This window comes from Trachurus japonicus, chromosome 8, assembly GCF_045865225.1.
Source record: "Trachurus japonicus isolate A0001 chromosome 8, Traja_1.0".
In the NCBI taxonomy this organism is placed as follows: Eukaryota; Metazoa; Chordata; class Actinopteri; order Carangiformes; family Carangidae; genus Trachurus; species Trachurus japonicus.
The window spans coordinates 16,554,408-16,576,903 of record NC_140914.1 but is presented as its reverse complement, the minus strand read 5'-3'; the positions used below and the strand labels follow the sequence as shown (position 1 = coordinate 16,576,903).

At 39.4% G+C, this 22,496-nt stretch overlaps 1 protein-coding gene across 1 annotated transcript; it reads right to left on the bottom strand.

Moving 5' to 3' along the window:
- Window positions 1-14,799: 14,799 nt before the first annotated feature.
- LOC146982960 (nuclear GTPase SLIP-GC-like) lies at window positions 14,800-22,413 on the bottom strand. The gene is made up of 20 exons (XM_085784259.1): window positions 22,338-22,413; window positions 21,628-21,740; window positions 21,417-21,464; window positions 21,259-21,288; window positions 20,813-20,948; window positions 19,778-19,871; window positions 19,153-19,369; window positions 18,801-19,025; window positions 18,189-18,395; window positions 17,910-18,085; window positions 17,553-17,646; window positions 17,387-17,474; window positions 17,106-17,227; window positions 16,617-16,790; window positions 16,355-16,530; window positions 15,919-16,036; window positions 15,649-15,757; window positions 15,413-15,546; window positions 15,067-15,148; window positions 14,800-14,892 (listed from the first exon to the last, which is right to left on the bottom strand). The coding sequence occupies exons 1-20, from the start codon at window positions 22,402-22,404 to the stop codon at window positions 14,846-14,848; spliced, it is 2,457 nt and encodes an 818-aa protein (XP_085640385.1). The 5' UTR covers window positions 22,405-22,413; the 3' UTR covers window positions 14,800-14,845.
- Window positions 22,414-22,496: the final 83 nt, after the last annotated feature.

The window sequence follows — 22,496 nt, the reverse complement described above, 5'->3', positions numbered from 1 at the left end:
AAAAACGTAAGCCGCGCACCTGTCGTCTTTTTAAAATCGCCTGTTTGGTTTTTGGTCATTTTCTCCAAAACCACCGGCCCGATTTCAACCAAACCTTCTGCGTTGGACTCCCCTCGGACCCCCAGATGATTATATCCGAGTTTGGAGAAATTTTAATTTTTAGTAAAAAAAAAAAAAACGTAAGCCGCGCGCCTGTTGTCTTTTTAAAATCACCTGTTTGGTTTGTGGTCATTTTCTCCAAAACCACCGGCCCGTTTTCAACCAAACCTTCTGCGTTGGACTCCCCTCGGACCCCCAGATGATATATCCGAGTTTGGAGAAATTTTAATTTTTGGTCAATAAAAAAAAAACGTAAGCCGCGCACCTGTCGTCTTTTTAAAATCGCCTGTTTGGGTTTTGGTCTTTTTCTCAAAACCACCGGCCCGATTTCAACCAAACCTTCTGCGTTGGACTCCCCTCGGACCCCCAGATGATATATCCGAGTTTGGAGAAATTTTAATTTTTGGTAAAAAAAAAAAAAACGTAAGCCACGCGCCTGTCGTCTTTTTAAAATCGCCTGTTTGGTTTTTGGTCATTTTCTCCAAAACCACCGGCCCGATTTCAACCAAACCTTCTGCGTTGGACTCCCCTCGGACCCCCAGATGATATATCCGAGTTTGGAGAAATTTTAATTTTTAGTAAAAAAAAAAAAAACGTAAGCCGCGCGCCTGTTGTCTTTTTAAAATCGCCTGTTTGGTTTTTGGTCATTTTCTCCAAAACCACCGGCCCGATTTCAACCAAACCTTCTGCGTTGGACTCCCTCGGACCCCCAGATGATATATCCGAGTTTGGAGAAAGTTGAAGAAATTTTAATTTTTGGTAAAAAAAAACAAAATGTAAGCCGCGCGCCTGTCGTCTTTTTAAAATCGCCTGTTTGGTTTTTGGTCATTTTCTCCAAAACCACCGGCCCGATTTCAACCAAACCTTCTGCGTTGGACTCCCCTCGGACCCCCAGATGATATATCCGAGTTTGGAGAAAGTTGAAGAAATTTTAATTTTTGGTCAAAAAAAACTAAACGTAAGCCGCGCGCCTGTCGTCTTTTTAAAATCGCCTGTTTGGTTTTTGGTCATTTTCTCCAAAACCACCGGCCCGATTTCAACCAAACCTTCTGCGTTGGACTCCCCTCGGACCCCCAGATGATATATCCGAGTTTGGAGAAAGTTGAAGAAATTTTAATTTTTGGTAAAAAAAAACAAAATGTAAGCCGCGCGCCTGTCGTCTTTTTAAAATCGCCTGTTTGGTTTTTGGTCATTTTCTCCAAAACCACCGGCCCGATTTCAACCAAACCTTCTGCGTTGGACTCCCCTCGGACCCCCAGATGATATATCCGAGTTTGGAGAAATTTTAATTTTTGGTAAAAAAAAAAAAAAAACGTAAGCCGCGCGCCTGTCGTCTTTTTAAAATCGCCTGTTTGGTTTTTGGTTATTTTCTCCAAAACCACCGGCCCGATTTCAACCAAACCTTCTGCGTTGGACTCCCCTCGGACCCCCAGATGATATATCCGAGTTTGGAGAAAGTTGAAGAAATTTTAATTTTTGGTCAAAAAAAACAAAACGTAAGCCGCGCGCCTGTCGTCTTTTTTAAAATCGCCTGTTTGGTTTTTGGTCATTTTCTCCAAAACCACCGGCCCGATTTCAACCAAACCTTCTGCGTTGGACTCCCCTCGGACCCCCAGATGATATATCCGAGTTTGGAGAAATTTTAATTTTTAGTAAAAAAAAAAAAACGTAAGCCGCGCGCCTGTTGTCTTTTTAAAATCACCTGTTTGGTTTGTGGTCATTTTCTCCAAAACCACCGGCCCGTTTTCAACCAAACCTTCTGCGTTGGACTCCCCTCGGACCCCCAGATGATATATCCGAGTTTGGAGAAATTTTAATTTTTGGTCAAAAAAAAAAAAAAAACGTAAGCCGCGCACCTGTCGTCTTTTTAAAATCGCCTGTTTGGGTTTTGGTCTTCTTCTCAAAACCACCGGCCCGATTTCAACCAAACCTTCTGCGTTGGACTCCCCTCGGACCCCCAGATGATATATCCGAGTTTGGAGAAATTTTAATTTTTGGTCAAAAAAAAAAAAAACGTAAGCCGCGCACCTGTCGTCTTTTTAAAATCGCCTGTTTGGGTTTTGGTCTTTTTCTCAAAACCACCGGCCCGATTTCAACCAAACCTTCTGCGTTGGACTCCCCTCGGACCCCCAGATGATATATCCGAGTTTGGAGAAATTGAATAAATTTTAATTTTTGGTCAAAAAAAAAAAAAAACTTAAGCCGCGCGCCTGTCGTCTTTTTAAAATCGCCTGTTTGGGTTTTGGTCTTTTTCTCAAAACCACCGGCCCGATTTCAACCAAACCTTCTGCGTTGGACTCCCCTCGGACCCCCAGATGATATATCCGAGTTTGGAGAAATTTTAATTTTTGGTCAAAAAAAAAAAAAACGTAAGCCGCGCGCCTGTCGTCTTTTTAAAATCGCCTGTTTGGGTTTTGGTCTTTTTCTCAAAACCACCGGCCCGATTTCAACCAAACCTTCTGCGTTGGACTCCCCTCGGACCCCCAGATGATATATCCGAGTTTGGAGAAATTTGAAGAAATTTAAATTTTTGGTCAAAAAAAAAAAAAAAACGTAAGCCGCGCGCCTGTCGTCTTTTTAAAATCGCCTGTTTGGTTTTTGGTCATTTTCTCCAAAACCACCGGCCCGATTTCAACCAAACCTTCTGCGTTGGACTCCCCTCGGACCCCCAGATGATATATCCGAGTTTGGAGAAATTTTAATTTTTGGTCAAAAAAAAAAAAAACGTAAGCCGCGCGCCTGTCGTCTTTTTAAAATCGCCTGTTTGGTTTTTGGTCATTTTCTCCAAAACCACCGGCCCGATTTCAACCAAACCTTCTGCGTTGGACTCCCTTCGGACCCCCAGATGATATATCCGAGTTTGGAGAAAGTTTAAGAAATTTTAACTTTTGGTAAAAAAAAACAAAATGTAAGCCGCGCGCCTGTCGTCTTTTTAAAATCGCCTGTTTGGTTTTTGGTCATTTTCTCCAAAACCACCGGCCCGATTTCAACCAAACCTTCTGCGTTGGACTCCCCTCGGACCCCCAGATGATATATCCGAGTTTGGAGAAATTTTAATTTTTGGTCAAAAAAAAAAAAAGGAAGCCGCGCACCTGTCGTCTTTTTAAAATCGCCTGTTTGGGTTTTGGTCTTTTTCTCCAAAACCACCGGCCCAATTTCAACCAAACCTTCTGCGTTGGACTCCCCTCGGACCCCCAGATGATATATCCGAGTTTGGAGAAATTTGAAGAAATTTTAATTTTTGGTCAAAAAAAAAAAAAACGTAAGTAACCACCGGCCCGATTTCAACCAAACCTTCTGCGTTGGACTCCCCTCGGACCCCCAGATGATATATCCGAGTTTGGAGAAATTTTAATTTTTGGTCAAAAAAGAAAAAAACGTAAGCCGCGCGCCTGTCGTCTTTTTAAAATCGCCTGTTTGGTTTTTGGTCATTTTCTCCAAAACCACCGGCCCGATTTCAACCAAACCTTCTGCGTTGGACTCCCCTCGGACCCCCAGATTACATATCCAGGTTTGGAGAAATTTGAAGAAATTTAAATTTTTGGTCAAAAAAAAAAAAAAACGTAAGCCGCGCGCCTGTTGTCTTTTTAAAATCGCCTGTTTGGTTTTTGGTCATTTTCTCCAAAACCACCGGCCCGTTTTCAACCAAACCTTCTGCGTTGGACTCCCCTCGGACCCCCAGATGATATATCCGAGTTTGGAGAAATTTTAATTTTTGGTCAAAAAAAAAAAAACGTAAGCCGCGCACCTGTCGTCTTTTTAAAATCGCCTGTTTGGGTTTTGGTCTTTTTCTCAAAACCACCGGCCCGATTTCAACCAAACCTTCTGCGTTGGACTCCCCTCGGACCCCCAGATGATATATCCGAGTTTGGAGAAATTTTAATTTTTGGTCAAAAAAAAAAAAACGTAAGCCGCGCGCCTGTCGTCTTTTTAAAATCGCCTGTTTGGGTTTTGGTCTTTTTCTCAAAACCACCGGCCCGATTTCAACCAAACCTTCTGCGTTGGACTCCCCTCGGACCCCCAGATGATATGTCCGAGTTTGGAGAAATTTGAAGAAATTTTAATTTTTGGTCAAAAAAAAAAAAAAAAACGTAAGCCGCGCGCCTGTCGTCTTTTTAAAATCGCCTGTTTGGTTTTTGGTCATTTTCTCCAAAACCACCGGCCCGTTTTCAACCAAACCTTCTGCGTTGGACTCCCCTCGGACCCCCAGATGATATATCCGAGTTTGGAGAAATTTTAATTTTTGGTCAAAAAAAAAAAAACGTAAGCCGCGCACCTGTCGTCTTTTTAAAATCGCCGGTTTGGTTTTTGGTCATTTTCTCAAAACCACCGGCCCGATTTCAACCAAACCTTCTGCGTTGGACTCCCCTCGGACCCCCAGATGATATATCCGAGTTTGGAGAAATTTTAATTTTTGGTCAAAAAAAAAAAAACGTAAGCCGCGCGCCTGTCGTCTTTTTAAAATCGCCTGTTTGGGTTTTGGTCTTTTTCTCAAAACCACCGGCCCGATTTCAACCAAACCTTCTGCGTTGGACTCCCCTCGGACCCCCAGATGATATGTCCGAGATTGGAGAAATTTGAAGAAATTTTAATTTTTGGTCAAAAAAAAACAAAAAACGTAAGCCGCGCGCCTGTCGTCTTTTTAAAATCGCCTGTTTGGTTTTTGGTCATTTTCTCCAAAACCACCGGCCCGATTTCAACCAAACCTTCTGCGTTGGACTCCCCTCGGACCCCCAGATGATATATCCGAGTTTGGAGAAATTTTAATTTTTTGGTCAAAAAAAAAAAAACGTAAGCCGCGCGCCTGTCGTCTTTTTAAAATCGCCTGTTTGGTTTTTGGTCATTTTCTCCAAAACCACCGGCCCGATTTCAACCAAACCTTCTGCGTTGGACTCCCTTCGGACCCCCAGATGATATATCCGAGTTTGGAGAAAGTTTAAGAAATTTTAACTTTTGGTCAAAAAAAACAAAATGTAAGCCGCGCGCCTGTCGTCTTTTTAAAATCGCCTGTTTGGTTTTTGGTCATTTTCTCCAAAAACCACTGGCCCGATTTCAACCAAACCTTCTGCGTTGGACTCCCCTCGGACCCCCAGATGATATATCCGAGTTTGGAGAAATTTTAATTTTTGGTCAAAAAAAAAAAAAGGAAGCCGCGCGCCTGTCGTCTTTTTAAAATCGCCTGTTTGGTTTTTGGTCATTTTCTCCAAAAACCACCGGCCCAATTTCAACCAAACCTTCTGCGTTGGACTCCCCTCGGACCCCCAGATGATATATCCGAGTTTGGAGAAATTTGAAGAAATTTTAATTTTTGGTCAAAAAAAAAAAAAAAACGTAAGTAACCACCGGCCCGATTTCAACCAAACCTTCTGCGTTGGACTCCCCTCGGACCCCCAGATGATATATCCGAGTTTGGAGAAATTTTAATTTTTGGTCAAAAAAGAAAAAAACGTAAGCCGCGCGCCTGTCGTCTTTTTAAAATCGCCTGTTTGGTTTTTGGTCATTTTCTCCAAAACCACCGGCCCGATTTCAACCAAACCTTCTGCGTTGGACTCCCCTCGGACCCCCAGATGACATATCCAGGTTTGGAGAAATTTGAAGAAATTTAAATTTTTGGTCAAAAAAAAAAAAAAACGTAAGCCGCGCGCCTGTCGTCTTTTTAAGATGTTTTTAAACACAGCCCCACACACACACACGATAAACCAGACTGACAGAGGATGTCCACGCACAAACACAGGCATCACACTCACACAGACAGACACACACAAACAAACAAACACACAAACACAACACTGTTCCACACAGTAAAATGTAAGCAGTTAGTTGAGTCGCCATGGTAACTTCTGAGGGCAGGCTGCCAATCAATCAGATCATTAGGGAGAGAGGAGTTCTGTGGCTTTCTGCACATGTACACGCAGACAGAGAGACCGTCAGACACACACACACACACACACACACACACACACACACACACAGGTTTTCAGCTCACATTCATCAACCTCTATCTATCTATCTATCTATCTATAAACCCTTTGTCTCTTTATTTCTCTCTTTTTCTTTCTTTCTTTTACTCCTTCATTTGTATTTTACATAACTTCTTTCTATCTTTCCCTCCCTATCCATCCATCCATCTACTTCTTTCTATCTATCATCCCCCTCTCTCTTTTTCTTCTTTCTTTCTTTCTTTCTTTCTTTCTTTCTTTCTTTCTTTCTTTCTTTCTTTCTTTCTTTCTTTCACCCCATTTCTTTTTACTTCTTTGTTTCTTTCTGTTTTTCTTTCTACTCCTTTTCTCTTTCTATGTTTCTACCCCATTTCTTTCTTTCTTTCTACTGCTCTCTGTATATCTCTCTCTTTCATTTATCCACCCCAGTATCTTTCCTTCTTTCTTACTACTCCTCTGTCTCTTTCATTCATTCTCTATTCTCTTTATGTTCTATTATTCTGTTTTTCTTACCTTTTTCTTTCTCTATCTACCCTTCTCTCTGTGTCTTCTTTCTTTCTGTCCTTTTGTTCTTTCTTTCTTTCTCCATCTACCCTTCCCATTTTCTTTCTTTCCTTCTGTCCTTTTCTTCTTTCTTTCTTTCTTTCTTTCTTTCTTCAGCTCATTCAGCATTGTTTCAACAATTTCTTCAGCTCATTCAGCATTGCTTTCAGCATTCACACCATTTCCATTCTTGGAAATGTTTTTTCTAGTTTTATTTGATTTTATTTACTTGTTCTGGTTGTCATTAGGGCCACGGGAAATCGCACCGGGCACCAACAGCTATGAAATAGCTGCAGGGACCAGTGCCCGGGCAAAGCCCGGGCACTACTGTTATTGTGTGGATTTTTTCCTACACTATTGTTATTCAGTTCGGTCATTTTCTTTATACTTATTAGTGTGAATGCTGGAAGCATTCACACTATTGTTATTCGGTTCGGCCATTTTCTGCCTTTCTTCGTCATGTAACTAGTCCTTCATACTTTGTGCTATTTCAACAATTCAAATATCAAATTGTTCAGCCTTTTCGGGACAGGTGTGCTATGTCTTTTCTCTTTTCAACTATTCATACTTTTTGCAATATTCAACTATTTCTGATTTTTTTTTCCCCATAGAGAATGCATTGGAACAGTCTTGAAACTCTTCAAATCTTCTTACTTCTTTCAGCCTTTAAAGCGTCCACATACTTTCAGCTAGAGACTTCATTCAAATTCTGAGCTGTAGACAAACTTCTAATGTATTCATCCTGTATGTACAACTTTTTCATAGCTTGTACCGTTTTTGAGATAAATCCTTTAAAAGCACATGAGGATTTCTGACAAATTTCACACTTTTCAATGAGTGTGTATGGGGTTGGGTCAGAGTGAGTGACATCATCGTTAGAGTGAGAGGGATCGAAAAAACATTCAGGATTTTTTCTGGATAAATTGCCAGCACGGCCACAAATTAAACTCTAGACACATGATTTCCTCACCGGTTTGTAGCCACACTTGTTGTGTCTCATTTAATGTGTTCAAAACAGCAGACAGACTTACAGAATTGTCTCAGTGAGCCTAATTGTCCAGCTAGACCCGCTCCAGTGGCTCATCCACTTCAATAGAAAAGTAGGAGCTGATTTTTTTAGAAAAGCAGAAATGCCCCCCTTTTCTACCTTGCGACCCTGAGAAAAGTTTTTGCCCTACAAACATTTAATGCACATTGCCTCGCTCAGGAAGGTCTCCTTGCCCAGATGGTCAGATGGCCACATTCTGATAAGAGGTACGGTTCTCTTTTTCTGGGCTGTTTTGGGAAGCTGCTCCGAGCTCAAATCTCTCTGCTCTGCTCTGCTCTGCTCTGTGTGCAGTTGGTCCAGCTGTAGGGGCCAGCTCGTTATCAAAGTCTATAAATAGAACAGTGCAGCTGCAGCCTGGCCGCTCGTTAAGATGTTTTTAAACACAGCCCCACACACACACATGATAAACCAGACTGACAGAGGATGTCCACGCACAAACACAGGCATCACACTCACACAGACAGACACACACAGACACTCACACACAGTCACACATGCACGCATACACAAACAGATAAACACACAAACACAACACTGTTCCACACAGTAAAATGTAAGCATGGTAGTCGCCATGGTAACTTCTGAGGGCAGGCTGCCACACAGGTGTAATCAATCAGATCATTAGGGAGAGAGGAGTTTTGTGGCGCTTAAAGGGATAGTTCACCCTAGAATGATATTTCGCTCATTATCTACTCACCCTCATGTGGACTAAGGGCTGGAAGAAGTTTCAGAGTCCACCGTCCCTTCTCTGAGTTACAGGGGGTCTTGGCGTAGCAGTGCATGTCCATATAACGGTTGCAAAGGGACACCAGAGCTCTTCGTAAAAAAACACACACAAAAAACCATCCAAATACCTCCATGATGCTCGTCCAAATCTCGCGTGATTCGCAGTAACCGCACTGACGCCGGCGCAAATCACGCGAGATTTGGACGGACCAGGAAGAGGAGCTTCGAGAAGCTTCCGCTACAAACAAGCTTAAAATATAGACTTATTTAATTTTTTTCGGGACAATTACGCAATTTGGGGCTTTAGCACAAGACGGACATTACAGACGAGCATCATGGAGGTATTTGGATGTTTTTTTGTGTGTGTTTTTTTACGAAGAGCTCTGGTGTCCCTTTGCAACCCTTGCATTGAAATGCACTGCTACGCCAAGACCCCCTGTAACTCAGAGAAGGGACGGTGGACTCTGAGAATTCTTCCAGCCCTTAGTCAACATGAGGGTGAGTAGATAATGAGCGAAATATCATTCTAGGGTGAACTATCCCTTTAACAGTTTTACTTTCTGCACATGTACACGCAGACAGAGAGACCGTCAGACTCACACACACACACACACACACACACACACACACACACACACACACACACACAGGTTTTCAGCTCAAATTCATCAGGCTCTCAATTATTTTATACTTTTGATGTAAACATCTCCAACAATTTATATTTTTCTCATGAATTTAAGTTCAGACGTTTAGTCTTTCCAACTCTATTAATAGTAGTACAATTACAGGTGGAGCCTGGGACATAGGATGCAGCTTTTAACATGTGTCCTATCTATCTATCTATCTATCTATCTATCTATCTATCTATCTATCTATCTATCTATCTATCTATCTATCTATCTATCTATCTATCTATCTATCTATCTATCTATCTATCTATCTATCTATCTATCTATCTATCTATCTATCTATCTTTTAACCCCTCTGTCTCCTTTCTTTCTTTCTTTCTTTCTTTCTTTCTTTCTTTCTTTCTTCTACTCCTTCATTTGTATTTTACGTAACTTTTTATATCCTTCCCTCTCTATCCATCCATCCATCCATCCATCCATCCATCCATCCATCCATCCATCCATCCATCCATCCATCTACCTCTTTCTATCTATCATCCCCCTCTCTCCTTTTCTTCTTTCTTTCTTTCTTTCTTTCTTTCTTTCACTCCATTTCTGTCTTTTTACTTCTTTGTTTGTTTGATTGTTTCTTTCTTTCTTTCTATTCCTTTTCTCTTCCTTTGTTTTTACTCCATTTCTTTCTTTCTTTCTTTCTTTCTTTCTTTCTTTCTTTCTTTCTTTCTTTCTTTCTTTCTTTCTTTCTTTCTTTCTTTCACTCCATTTCTGTCTTTTTACTTCTTTGTTTGTTTGATTCTTTCTTTCTTTCTACTCCTTTTCTCTTCCTTTGTTTTTACTCCATTTCTTTCTTTCTTTCTTTCTTTCTTTCTTTCTTTCTTTCTTTCTTTCTTTCTTTCTTTCTTTCTGTCCTTTTCTTTTTTCTCTCTTGTTTCAATCTTTCTTTCTTTCAACAATTTCTTCAGCTCATTCAGCATTGCTTCCAGCATTCACACCATTTCCATTCTTGGAAATGTTTTTTCTAGTTATTCTTACTACTTTCACCCTTTTTCAGACATCTTCTACTCCTTCATACTTTGTGCTATTTCAACCATTCATATATCAAAACGTGTGGCTTTTTCAGGACAAGGGTGCTATGACTTTTCTCTTTTATACTATTTATACTTTTTAAAATATTTAACTTTTTCTGAAAAAATTTTCCCATAGGAATGCATTGAAAACGTCTTCAAACTTTTAAAATCTTCTTACTTCTTTGAACCTCTAAAACTTCAGCATACTTTCTCCCACAGACTCCATTTGTCTTTTAAATTGTAGACAAACTTTTAATCTATTCCCATATGACTCATCTCATTGATATCTTCAACAGTTTTAGATTGTTGGCTGTTTTAAAATCATTAAATTTTTTTTAACAAAATCCAACTTCATAATGGTTGTGTGTTGCGTTTAACGAGCAGGGCTTAGAGTGAGTGACATCATCGTTAGACTGAGAGGGATCGAAAAAACATTCAGGATTTTTTCTGGATAAATTGCCAGCACGGCCACAAATTAAACTCTAGACACATGATTTCCTCACCGGTTTGTAGCCACACTTGTCGTGTCTCATCTGATGTGCTCAAAACAGCAGACAGACTTACAGAATTGTCTCAGTGAGCCTAATTGTCCAGGTAGACCCGCTCCAGTGGCTCATCCACTTCAATATAAAAGTAGGAGCTGATTTTTTTAGAAAAACAGAAATGCCCCCCTTTTCTACCTTGCGACGGCAAGAAAAGTTTTTGCCCTACAAACATTTAATGCACATTGGCTCGCTCAGGAAGGTCTCCTTGCCCCAGTAGTCATGACCACATTCTGATAAGAGGTACGGTTCTCTTTTTATGGGCTGTTTTCGGGAGCTGCACTGAGCTCAAATCTCTCTGCTCTGCTCTGTGTGCAGTTGGTCCAGCTGTAGCGGCCAGCTCGTTATCAAAGTCTATAGTGCAGGTGCAGCCTGGCCGCTCGTTAAGATGTTTTTAAACACAGCCCCACACAGACACATGATAAACCAGACTGACAGAGGATGTCCACGCACAAACACAGGCATCACACTCACACAGACAGACACACACAGACGCTCACACACAGTCACACATGCACACATACACAAACAGACAAACACACAAACACAACACTGTTCCACACAGTAAAATGTAAGCAGTTAAAAATCGCCATGGTAACTTCTGAGGGCATACTGCCACAGATCATTAGGGAGAGAGGAGTTTTATCTATCTATCTATCTATCTATCTATCTATCTATCTATCTATCTATCTATCTATCTATCTATCTATCTATCTATCTATCTATCTATCTATCTATCTATCTATACCCCTCCCTATTTTTTAACCCCTCTGTCTCCTTTTTTTCTTTCTTTCTTTCTTTCTTTCTTTCTTTCTTTCTTTCTTTCTTTCTTTCTTTCTTTCTTTCTTTCTTTCTTTCTTCTACTCCTTCATTTGTATTTTACGTAACTTTTTCTATCCTTCCCTCTCTATCCATCCATCCATCCATCCATCCATCCATCCATCCATCCATCCATCCATCCATCCATCCATCTACCTCTTTCTATCTATCATCCCCCTCTCTCCTTTTCTTCTTTCTTTCTTTCTTTCTTTCTTTCTTTCTTTCTTTCTTTCTTTCTTTCTTTCTTTCTTTCTTTCTTTCTTTCTTTCTTTCTAAGCCTAAATGTGAGACCGGTGCAGAGGCAGAAAATGGCTCTTTTTCTCCACGTTTCTGTCTGTCTCAGCCTGCGGGGGCCCCTATCGCCGTGGTAACCTCTTTGACCCTCAGGCCAGAGCTCGTTAACTTCATAAACAATCCACCTGGCGCTCGTTTAAATGTTTATAAACAGAGACACAGCTAAATCAGACTGACACAGGATGCAGCTACTAACTAACTATGTGTCACGTCAGTCACACACACACACACAGACTCTAGAGCCAGCTTCATGTGATTACAGTCACACACACACACACAAACACACACACCTTCATGTGATTAAAACACAGTTAACGTGCAACAGAATTTAAACTTAAACCATGATTTAATCTGGTTTTAAAGTTAAACCTTGTTGGTGTCAAATGCGTCAAATGCCTCTCGTGGGAGCAGCTGATAGAGTCCCCCCCAGCTGAAAGCAGCCCACCCCACCAGCCAGAGGGTCCAGGACCATAGGGACTGCAGTGGAGGAAGGCTGCCTTAACACCCTGCACAATGGCACCCAGTACACAGAAGTTAGACAGGACCAGTCAGCCCATCACCTGGTCCGTTCAACAAGTTTATGCTACTGTGATTTATGTAGCCTAGTTAAATACTACAGTAATCATCATAGTGTATTGGCAGGAAAGACCATTTAAATCTGTATCAAATATCGATTAATGAATTAATCGATAATTTGCATGTTGGTCTTGGTTAAGTACCACCTTGAAAAAAAAAACAATGTTTTGTTGCTTAAGCTATTCAGTCATTCAATGGTATACTAAAATCCATGTGAAAAAAATGCTTCTCACTGTTCTCAGGTCAAATATTTATATGCGATTAAAATGCAATTAATTGCGATTAATTAATTGCAAAGCCTCTAATTAATTAGATTAATTGTTTTAATTGAGTCCTGGCCCTATTACACAAGATAAACACACACACACACAGTTAACCTAATGTGGTTACAGCTCCTCCATATCAGTGCTTATAGAAAGATGATCATGTGTCTGTCTTGACCTTAAGATCGTGGGTTTGATTCCCATGTTGACAGAGATGGCACAACCGGCAGTAGCCCCGTGGCCCATTCAAAATTTCCCGAGAGGAAATTTTCTAGTTTTAATTGTTGTTACCTTGTTGTACAGCACCTTGTAACATTTGTTTTGAAAGGTGCTATATAAATAAAGTTTATTATTATTAAAGAGCCACCGGATTCAGGATTCAAACTGAGGCCGGCTGCAGCGAGGACTGTAAAAAGGATGAAAGCTATTCATCCTGAAGAGGAACTAACCTTAAGACATAAACCACTTGTTCAACACATCACAGCCACTGTTATGTGTGGTTGACTGATATCAAGGAGCGATAATATTGTGCTTTCCCTTGGGAATCAAAATTTTCCTTTTTATTGTGATTGTGTAACCCCCAACATTGAGTGACAGTGACAATATCATGTTTCAGTCAGGGAAATAATGGAAGTTTATGATTTTGTTCCTTTGAAAAAAAACAAAAAAACATAAAAAATAAAATAATGTTCTGTCATTCTATGTAATATGATTCATGTAGTTATAAAATCTGAATTTAAGCAGCAGAGCTGCAGCTTGGAAATGACTTTGGAGAAAATGCTGGTTGATATCACACATTAACAATATGACACCCAGACACATGTCAGCTTTCGTTTTGGGCATTGTTGGACACTTTTGATTCCTCTTTGGGTATCGTGGACAGATTGTGTTACTAACCTTCATCTCTGGAGGGTTGCTTTGCAATTTAGTAGGATGGTAAGTCAAATAGCTGTCAAAAACCTTCAAAATGAAACTATTGGAACAATATGTTGACAGCTTCGCCTCTGTCACTTCTTTGACTGATTTCAACCACTCAACAGGTCTATTAGTGTCTCAAACATTATCAGGTTCAAATGAATCAACACAATCATGAAGTGTCCTTTTGCACATATAAGTCATTAACACACTGATAATAAATGAAATCAATTAACAGATCATTTCCATGGATATTTAATAACTGAATGATCTACATACAGTATATGATACATCTGCTGCCTCTGCCACATGCAGCACTTTAGGTCAAGGTGTCTCTATTGAGCTGTAGTGTACAGTATACTACACCAAAAGTATTTTTAGACTTTACCTTTTTAGAATTAAAACAATGAAAAATAGTATAATAAATAACTGCATTAAAAAGTCATACATTTTATCTCTTCTATTTTGATTTCTAATATGAACACACATAGAAATCATTATTTTGCAGCTAGCAAAGCCTTGAATATGAGATTACTTAAAGCAAAAGTAAGTGATATATTTGTGTTAATATAAGTCTTAAATAGTTATATCTTCCGACAGCAATCACTTACATAGAGTGTTTGGACTGAAACACGGGTCTGTCAGTCACTCTGCTCTGCTCTGAGCCGAGGAGAAAACTTTTCTCGTATCCTACAAGTTTTATCCAATGAGGAGAGAGAACGGCATGAAGGGCTGTGTGTGCAGCCAAGGGACGCCGTGAATGTGGTGACGTAGGGACGAGGACTGTTATGGTGCGTTCAGGGCAACACGTAACTCGTGTTTTTCCGACCTGTGAAGTCGTACCAGTTCGATCTGGTACGAGTTCACGGGTCGGAAGTTACGAGTGGCCGTTATAGTGACTTTCACAGGTAAAATAGGTTGGAAAAACACGAGTGGGTTGCCTGGAACGCTACAAAGTCGTAAGTTGTGACTTGAAGCTGTAATTTACGGTTTCAAAAGCCTACCTGGAACGCAGCATTAGCCAAAACGACCGGATCGCTTACTTCTGCTTAAAGTCTACAAACATTAAGGTCATAATATAAAGTCATTGATATAAAACATGAAAATGCATAATAAAAAACTGTTGAGTCATTTAAAACCACAAAGTCTTTGGAGCATTTAAAGTGGCAAAACATGTATTGTATAAAGCACATTAATTAGGCAAAAATGTCCTTATATCTAAAATCTCTGCAAGCAATAAAGACCAGTGTGAGAAAAACAAAGGGATTTCTTGCAGGTTTTTCTTCCTTCCTAAAATAAGAGCATAAGTAAATCAAGGTCTCTCAGATTGTAGAGACACTTAACATAAGTTTTACCAAGTTAGTGATGTTTCTCCATCTTGCTGCTGTTTAGTCATCATAATGTTTCTTCACCAGGTCAAACTCTGCTGAAACATCTAAAAGGAAAATATAATAAATAAAAACTGTGATTCAACAGAAATGAATAAACAGAATATATAGCTATATATATATATATAATATAATAATATAATTTTTTACATTCACATAAAATTAATATATTAATTTCAGTGAGATAAGTACAACGTATATATTTTTAAAATGTTCTCAACCTGGGATTGAGTCATCAGTAGTCTTCAGTGACAGCTCAATTGATTTCATCAGGGTTTCCATAAGTTCCTTCAAGACATACTCCTAATGAAGCAACAAAATCACTCATTACTTTTCACTCCCACAGCCAAATATTCTGAATCATACAAATAACTACTTTCATTTTAAGCAAAGGGTTAATCCCTACATATGTTTTGTGTTTGTGTCTTAAAAGCAGTGACTACAGTGTTGTAGTAAAAGCAGATTTTAGAATGATGCAGAATAAATCTTAGTATAAAAAACCTATAATGAGCAGAACATTTTACTATAGCATTCTGTTTCCTATCAGGCTATACGAAAAGGACAAACCTTCAGGTCATTCAGGTGGAGCAAGAGAACATCTTTAGCATGCTGAAACATGATGTTCTTTGATTTATTAACATGTGTTTCAATGGTGTCCCTCATGTTTTTCAGTACACCTGGACCACTAAATGTTGCTGCACCTAGAATAAAAAAGAAAACAGTTGTCAAACTGAATGATTCTGTATAATCATGATGAATTTACTGACAGTCTGTATACTATATATCATGATCTTCTATATTACTTTTATAACATTCTTGCATGTACTCCTCGATTATCCAGGTCAGACTGCGGTACATTATTTTCTTGCGTTCCCGAACGATTCTGTTGAGTTTCATCTTAATCTTTTCTTCCTTAAAGAAAAACACAGGGTGTAGTTTTATGTATTCTCTCTCTCTCTGTCTCTCTCTCTCTCACACACACACGCACGCACGCACACACACACACACACACACACACACACACACACACACACACACACACTCACACGCACACACACACACACACACTTTACCTCTGTCTGTAGAAAAGTCAGTTGCAGCTCAGCTCCTCTGTACTTCTGGATCAGCCTCTCTGTGTCAAGTGTAAATGCAGCGATGGCTCCATTGAATGCTCCACATTCTCTGTCATTTCTGAAACATGTCAACAAGTTTAAATGTTATGTCCTTTTTATAAAAAATACCATCTTTGATGATTGATCAGTCATCCAGGTCAGCGTATCCTGAGGTAACTTAACTTGCTTTAGTTACTGTAATTTCTGTGTCATCACTCAGTCAACAAGTTCCTAATGAACCCCTCTGAAAAAGTCTTCAGGTGAGATGTATGTGTAACATCTTCAAGAGCCCCAAACAAGTCCAGAGAGCACAATCTCTCAATTCTAGACAGTCTCTCTCTCTAGATTGTAAATGGACCTACAAATACTTTTGTGTCTTCAGTGAATAATTTCTTACGCAAAAGTCTTTCTGAACTCCTCATCAATGCTGTTGGTCAGGAACGAACTCAACTTCTCATTGATGTCAATTTGTCTCTTTTTTTTTGGTTTGTAGGTGCCGTTGTTCTGAACAACATACTTTAATGTCCTGTGAAAACTGCTACCAACACCCGATTTCTGACCTGCAGCCTTTTTCTGAAACAAAACAGAAAAAAACTCTTGTATTCTTTGTATGAAGTTCAAAATCAAAATCATCATTAAAGCAGTACAAAAATACATACAGGATATAAGATGGACTTCAACGTTGCATCACATGAACTTTTTGATTGTTCAACCCCCTCAGTGAGGCATCTTTCAAAAGCCTCATAAGCCTCTTCCATGGGTTTTCTGACTTTATCAAGTTCCCGCCTCATGTTTTCTTCTAGCTCTCGGCACACCTCTGTTTTTGTTCCACCCTGAAATCAAACACACGTTTATTCATGACATCCTGTTGTTCATCCTGTATGAACAGTATTTAATTACTGTTGTCACAGAGCCTCTCAAGTAACCCAGCCTGAGTAAATCAACAACCTTCATGGACAGATTTTCTATAGGGGTGACATCACAAAGAAACTGGCACTAAAATGTATAGTCATCTGACTTTGCCATGTGCATGCATGCATTTGAGCATAGTTTACTCATTTGCTGTCAGAATTATTATTTTCAGGGAATTGTTAATGACAACTGAGATGATTAAACAAAATGAAATAGGTTTTATGACTAGAACGTACCACTTCCCTGCATCTGGCCCCTTGAATCAGAGAGAGAATCCCATACGCTCCAGACACATAGTTTGACGTCACTGAGTGATAGGCGTTCAGAGTTTGCAGATATTCCTGAAGTTTTGGTATTTCTAGGAAAATAGAGTTTGTATTTTACATGTTTACATTACATACTTTCAGACACATTCAGTTGGTTAGTAATCCTTGCACACATTAAAGTGAATAAAATAAACTAAAACCAAATGTGTATTTCAGTGATAAATCTTACTGTCATTGAGGACTTCACCTACCTGTGTCGTCTCGTTGTAGATATTTTCTTTTCAGAAACTCCTTGGAGCTCACTGTGAACACTTGGAAACACTCTTCACTGAAGTGTTTCTGAAAAATCAGAATGGGTTTTGATTTTAACGTCAGGCCATCAGTCTGTAAGCTTTTTTCTGTGTCCATATAACTCACCTTAATCTTTTTGTCTTTTCTGAATTCTGACATCACTGTTTGTTTGGCTTCCAGATTTCTCTTCAGTATGAGATCACGAACAGCAGCTGCTCCACTGAAAAGAGATTTGGCACCTCAGTATTTGGAGAAATTACTTCCACCTCAGTATTGTCCAAACTGGTTTCTTATGTCTTTAAATCAACACACTTTTTTTCTAATCAAGTTTCGATCACACACAAAGGTTAATCAATATAATCCGTGCATGCATGGTCTCTCTTTTTCCAAGTCCACCCACAGCATTAATTACCGTCTTAATCTGGTATATTCAGCTATTTACCTTTTGACATGGAATAAAATGTACAGATGTAAATTACTTACTGATCATCTGAATCTTCAATATGGTCAGACTTGGTGCAGATAAAGTGAATGCGCTGACATTCGCCACCATTTCCCATGAGGCTACAGGCATCCTCCAGGATCTCCCAAGCTTCTTTCTCTGATGCTGCTCGATCAATATCTGTCACAATCCACACAGTAGAACAACTTCCTACAAGCTGCAGAAGCATAACAAGATAATTATGAGAAACTGACTCAATGTCACAGTTTCCAGATAAGACAGTAAAACATCATAAATAGCAGTCTATGGGAATAAATTACCTCTTTCCACATTTTGTCTCTGCCCTTGTTACGATCTCCATTTCCAGGAAGATCCACAAGTGTGACATGCTGGAGAAGTTCATTATCAGGCACCTTGACAGTCACACACTTCACCAGTGGCCAGTACCACCTCTTGATTACATTGCCTTGTCCCACTTCCAAGTCGCTTCTTGTGTATTTGACACATTTTGCAGATAGTTCTTTGGCCTGTGATAAATAATAAAGTAAGGTAAGACAATGCAAAGTGATTTTTTAATATTCACATTCAAAGTGCTTTATAAATTGCATAAAAGAATCAGAATCTGAGAAAGGTCAACATAAAGCAGTTCATGGAGGTTCATACATGTAATAAAAACGTATCAAAATCCTCACAGTTTTTTTTTATTAAGCTTATTTTGAAGTTCCATACATGCCTGTTCAGAAAAAAAATATCTGCAATAGTTAAGTCTGCTTATGATGAATGCATGGGGCAAACCCATTTTCAAGAACCTATTTTTTAGATGATAAAAGGCTTAAACTATAACTGATTATAGGTAACTGTTCAAAGCCTGAACCTATTTCATTGTTAAACACTCAAGGTTTACTTGTATGTGACATGATAGTCCTACTTACTGATTCACATGTCAATATCTTCTTCCTGCATTGGAGAAACTCTGGAATTTCTCTGAAATGTTTGTCCTCCATGAGGTTTTTAGTTGACATGTTTCTCCTCCATTCTTCTCCATACAGAGCTGTCAGCTTTTCACAATAATCATCATCATCATCATCATCTATCTTTTCCTGATCTGCATCATCCCTAAAAATATGCTCTAACGGCCACAATTCATCTTCCCACTCCTGAAAAACAAAAAATAATTAGGCCTATGTTGAATTTAATTCACTCAAATGTCAAATAATGTAGCCAACAATTATTCTTTTGCAGCTAAACTGTTCATTTTCAACTAGTTAAAGACAGATGATGTACCTCTTTTGTGATGAACTCAATTTCTGCCTCGTACTTTGTGTTGACCTTGTTCGCCTCCACTTTAATCATGACTGAGGTACATGCACTGACACTTCCAGAGGGCAGAAGTTTCTCCTCTCCAATGACGGCATTTATCAGAGAGCTTTTTCCAGCTCCGGTTTTACCAAACACACCGACCAGCTCCCTCTTGTCTGTCTCCAAATCACAGATTTTAGACCTGGTGTATGAGAGTTTCAATTTGGTTTTGTGTCCATTATATTCGAGTAATAGCATGTAAGGGGTTGGTCATGACAGTTTCCACCAAATTATCTCCGTACTTTGACTTAATTCAGCTAATTTTTTTTATCATTATTTTTTTTCATCCTACATCGTACAGTGTCCTACATCTCTTTTCTGTGTTCATTCTATACACAAAATCAGCAGTAGCAGAGTGGCAGTGTATTGTCTGCATTTATATTACAACAAAGAGAGACAATAAAAAAAAAAGATATAACACAGGGTTCAGTAATGTCCGTGAGCTTGTGAGTGAAGGTCAGGATAGTTTCATATGAAAATGACTGATAATATCCTCTTGAATTTCCAGTAGGTTGTGATGTGCTAGAAAAAAAGAAAACTCAACACTTACTTGAGGAAAGCATTGAGCTTTGTGTTTTCTTCCTTTTGTAGTGTCGTATAAACATACTTCATTATCTTTTTCACATCAGACAGTATGACTTGTTCTGTCCGAGAAATATAAAAACATTATTAAGCAGGAACCATGAACGGTTTTTCTATTCATGCACAATGAGGAGGATTAGGGCCATTGTGAAAAAAGTGAGTTCTGACTTTTTTTTTCTCAGAATTCTTCTTTTTTTTAATGGAGAAAAAAAAAATCTCCAGCCCTCCAGCCAGTCTCTGGAGTCCCAGTGTGCTGGGCCACATGGCCTGCCAGCCTCCCCTCCAGATCTCCAGCGAACTCGGAAGACGAGCCCTGGACAGTGACGGCACCGTCAGTAGGCCTACGGGCAATGGCAAGGCAAGGCAAGGCAAGGCAAGGCAAGGCAAGGCAAGGCAAGGCAAGGCAAGGCAAGGCAAGGCAAGGCAATTTTATTTGTATAGCCCGTTTTTACAAACAGTTTGTCTCAAAGGGCTTTACATGGCATCGTAGCAACATCCTCTAGTCCCTCACATCCACTGAGGAAAAACTCCATGGAAAACCCTTTTAACAGGGAAAAATCGGAGAAACCTCAGGGTGAGCAACAGAGGAGGGATCCCTCACCCTCGCAGTTGCTGGTACCTTTGGTGCCGTCTTTTTTGTCATCCAGAGCTCGCTGGAGGGGCTGGTGGGCCTGCACACGCTCGTGTGTATAGGTGAGAGGAGCAGGGAGACTGGGGTTGAGCTCAGTCTATGGAGCTCTGGAGATTTTTTTGTACATAGGCCTATTATTTTTGAGATTAAAGTCGGTTTCTGAGAGAAAAAAAAGTAAAGTAAATTAGAGGCAAACACGTCTGCTGTTCACTGTTTGAGATGTGGTGATGAGATAACAGACACTGACCAGCCAGGGAGAAAGTATTTTCTGTGGCCAAGGTATGAGACAAATATGTGATATATAAAGAAATGTTCATTACATATACTATAGTGGGTTGTAGATTTCCATTGTTTAGGCAGTAATATAATTACCTGCATATTCTCCCAGTCTTTTGTCACATCTTCGTTTACTGGCTGGTGACTGAAAGCTGCTCGACTGCCCCTGAAGATTCAACTTTCTCTTTCCTGTCTCACCTTTATTACTTGTGCCACTGGTGGAGGGCAATGCCTGAGGATGACCATAGAAAAACATTGTTTTAATAAGAATTTACACTCACATAGGCCCTGTCCTTTGTCCAAAGCCCACTTCAGTGATATTTAAATTTGTGTCACCATCCGATCTGGGATGAGCCTGACAAAGCAGAGTCCAGAAAAGGTCTAACAAATGATTGTACTGTATTTATCAGCAGCACTTTCCTCAGTCAACAACAATGTGACAATTGTTCAGTCATGACTTCCTTTCTCAGGATACTTCATTCGCATGAAAACAGGGGAAATTTCACCTTCTATATACCTGTAAAACTCTATGTTGTTCTTACCGGAGCAGAATCAGCTCGTTCTACCCGCTTCTGTTAACACAGATAAAGTGTAATATGTCAATTGTGAGCAGCCACTGAAAATAAAATCTAATCCCTTTGTTTAACTACAATAAATACCTTTGATTACATCAAACTACAAGATACTGCATTCAACTTACATGAGTAGAAGACACAACTGTTTCCTGAGGCCTCGAGTCTTGTCCTGCCTTCTAATCAATGACAGTAAATAGATGTTTTTTTAAATTCTAGTTAATGCCTTGAATTTATCTGTTGGTGTGTAGACAGCTGTTTGTCCTCCTGTAACTGTAACAGCATGAATCAACATAAGTTAAATTTAATAGGAGGTGGTTTTACATTGCAGAACATTACCTTTAACAATTTGAGTTTCTTCCTGAATTTTGACCTTGGTCCCACTTGTGTGATCAGGTTATCAATATCCTGATCAGTAAGACAGTATAGACTTTCTGCATCAATGTCTTGATCTGTAATTAGCAAAAATATTCACATAACAGTCATGCAAAAACAAAGTGTTGCATCAACTTACTGCACAGGTCTGTTACATAGGGAGTAAAACAGATGCAGGAACAGCTGTTTGGTTTAACTTTAAAATCATGTCAGGCTGAGCGAACAATATTTGTCACTTTTCAATATCATTTTTTTTATATGTCTCTATACAAATCTTCTTTCAATTTCATTTTTTATCTGTCTCCACAAGCTTAATTGAAATGGTGCTAAAAGTGGCACACACCTGTAGTAGGCTACTGCAGATGGTAAATATATAAAATACTGTATCATGACAGTGAGTCCTCAGTGATATCATTTTGAAATTATACTGTACAACATTTGCTTTATTGCTCAATGTGGCCAGGAAGAGTGTGGTGCTGTTGTGTTTTTTCCTGTGTCCCTCTCTCTCCCTCCCAGTCTCCACCCCTGCTCTGCCTACCTACATAACTGGACTAACTTGAATTTCCCTGCTAGGGATGAATAAAGTATTCTCTATCTATCTATCTATATCTCTATAACATAGGCCTACATACTTCTACATTGGTATGTAGCATAGCAACACTGTAAAATCTTACCTTTAAATTTCTTTATCAACTTACTGAGACCCCATTCAGTTAATTTGCAACGAACAAACTCGTCCATGTTGAAGAACTGAAGCTGAAAGTAAAAGAACATATAGGAACAATATTTAATCGATCATTAAAGCAGAAGTAAGCGATCCTGTGTAGGTACCA

Coding starts and splice junctions, on each gene's coding strand:
- LOC146982960 (XM_085784259.1), bottom strand. CDS start 22,404: ATGGACGAGTTTGTTCGTTGCAAATTAACTGAATGGGGTCTCAGTAAG. Junction 21,465..21,627: donor AGAAACTCAAATTGTTAAAG/GTAATGTTCTGC, acceptor ATTGATTAGAAG/GCAGGACAAGACTCGAGGCC. Junction 15,547..15,648: donor CATGCAAGAATGTTATAAAA/GTAATATAGAAG, acceptor TTTTTATTCTAG/GTGCAGCAACATTTAGTGGT.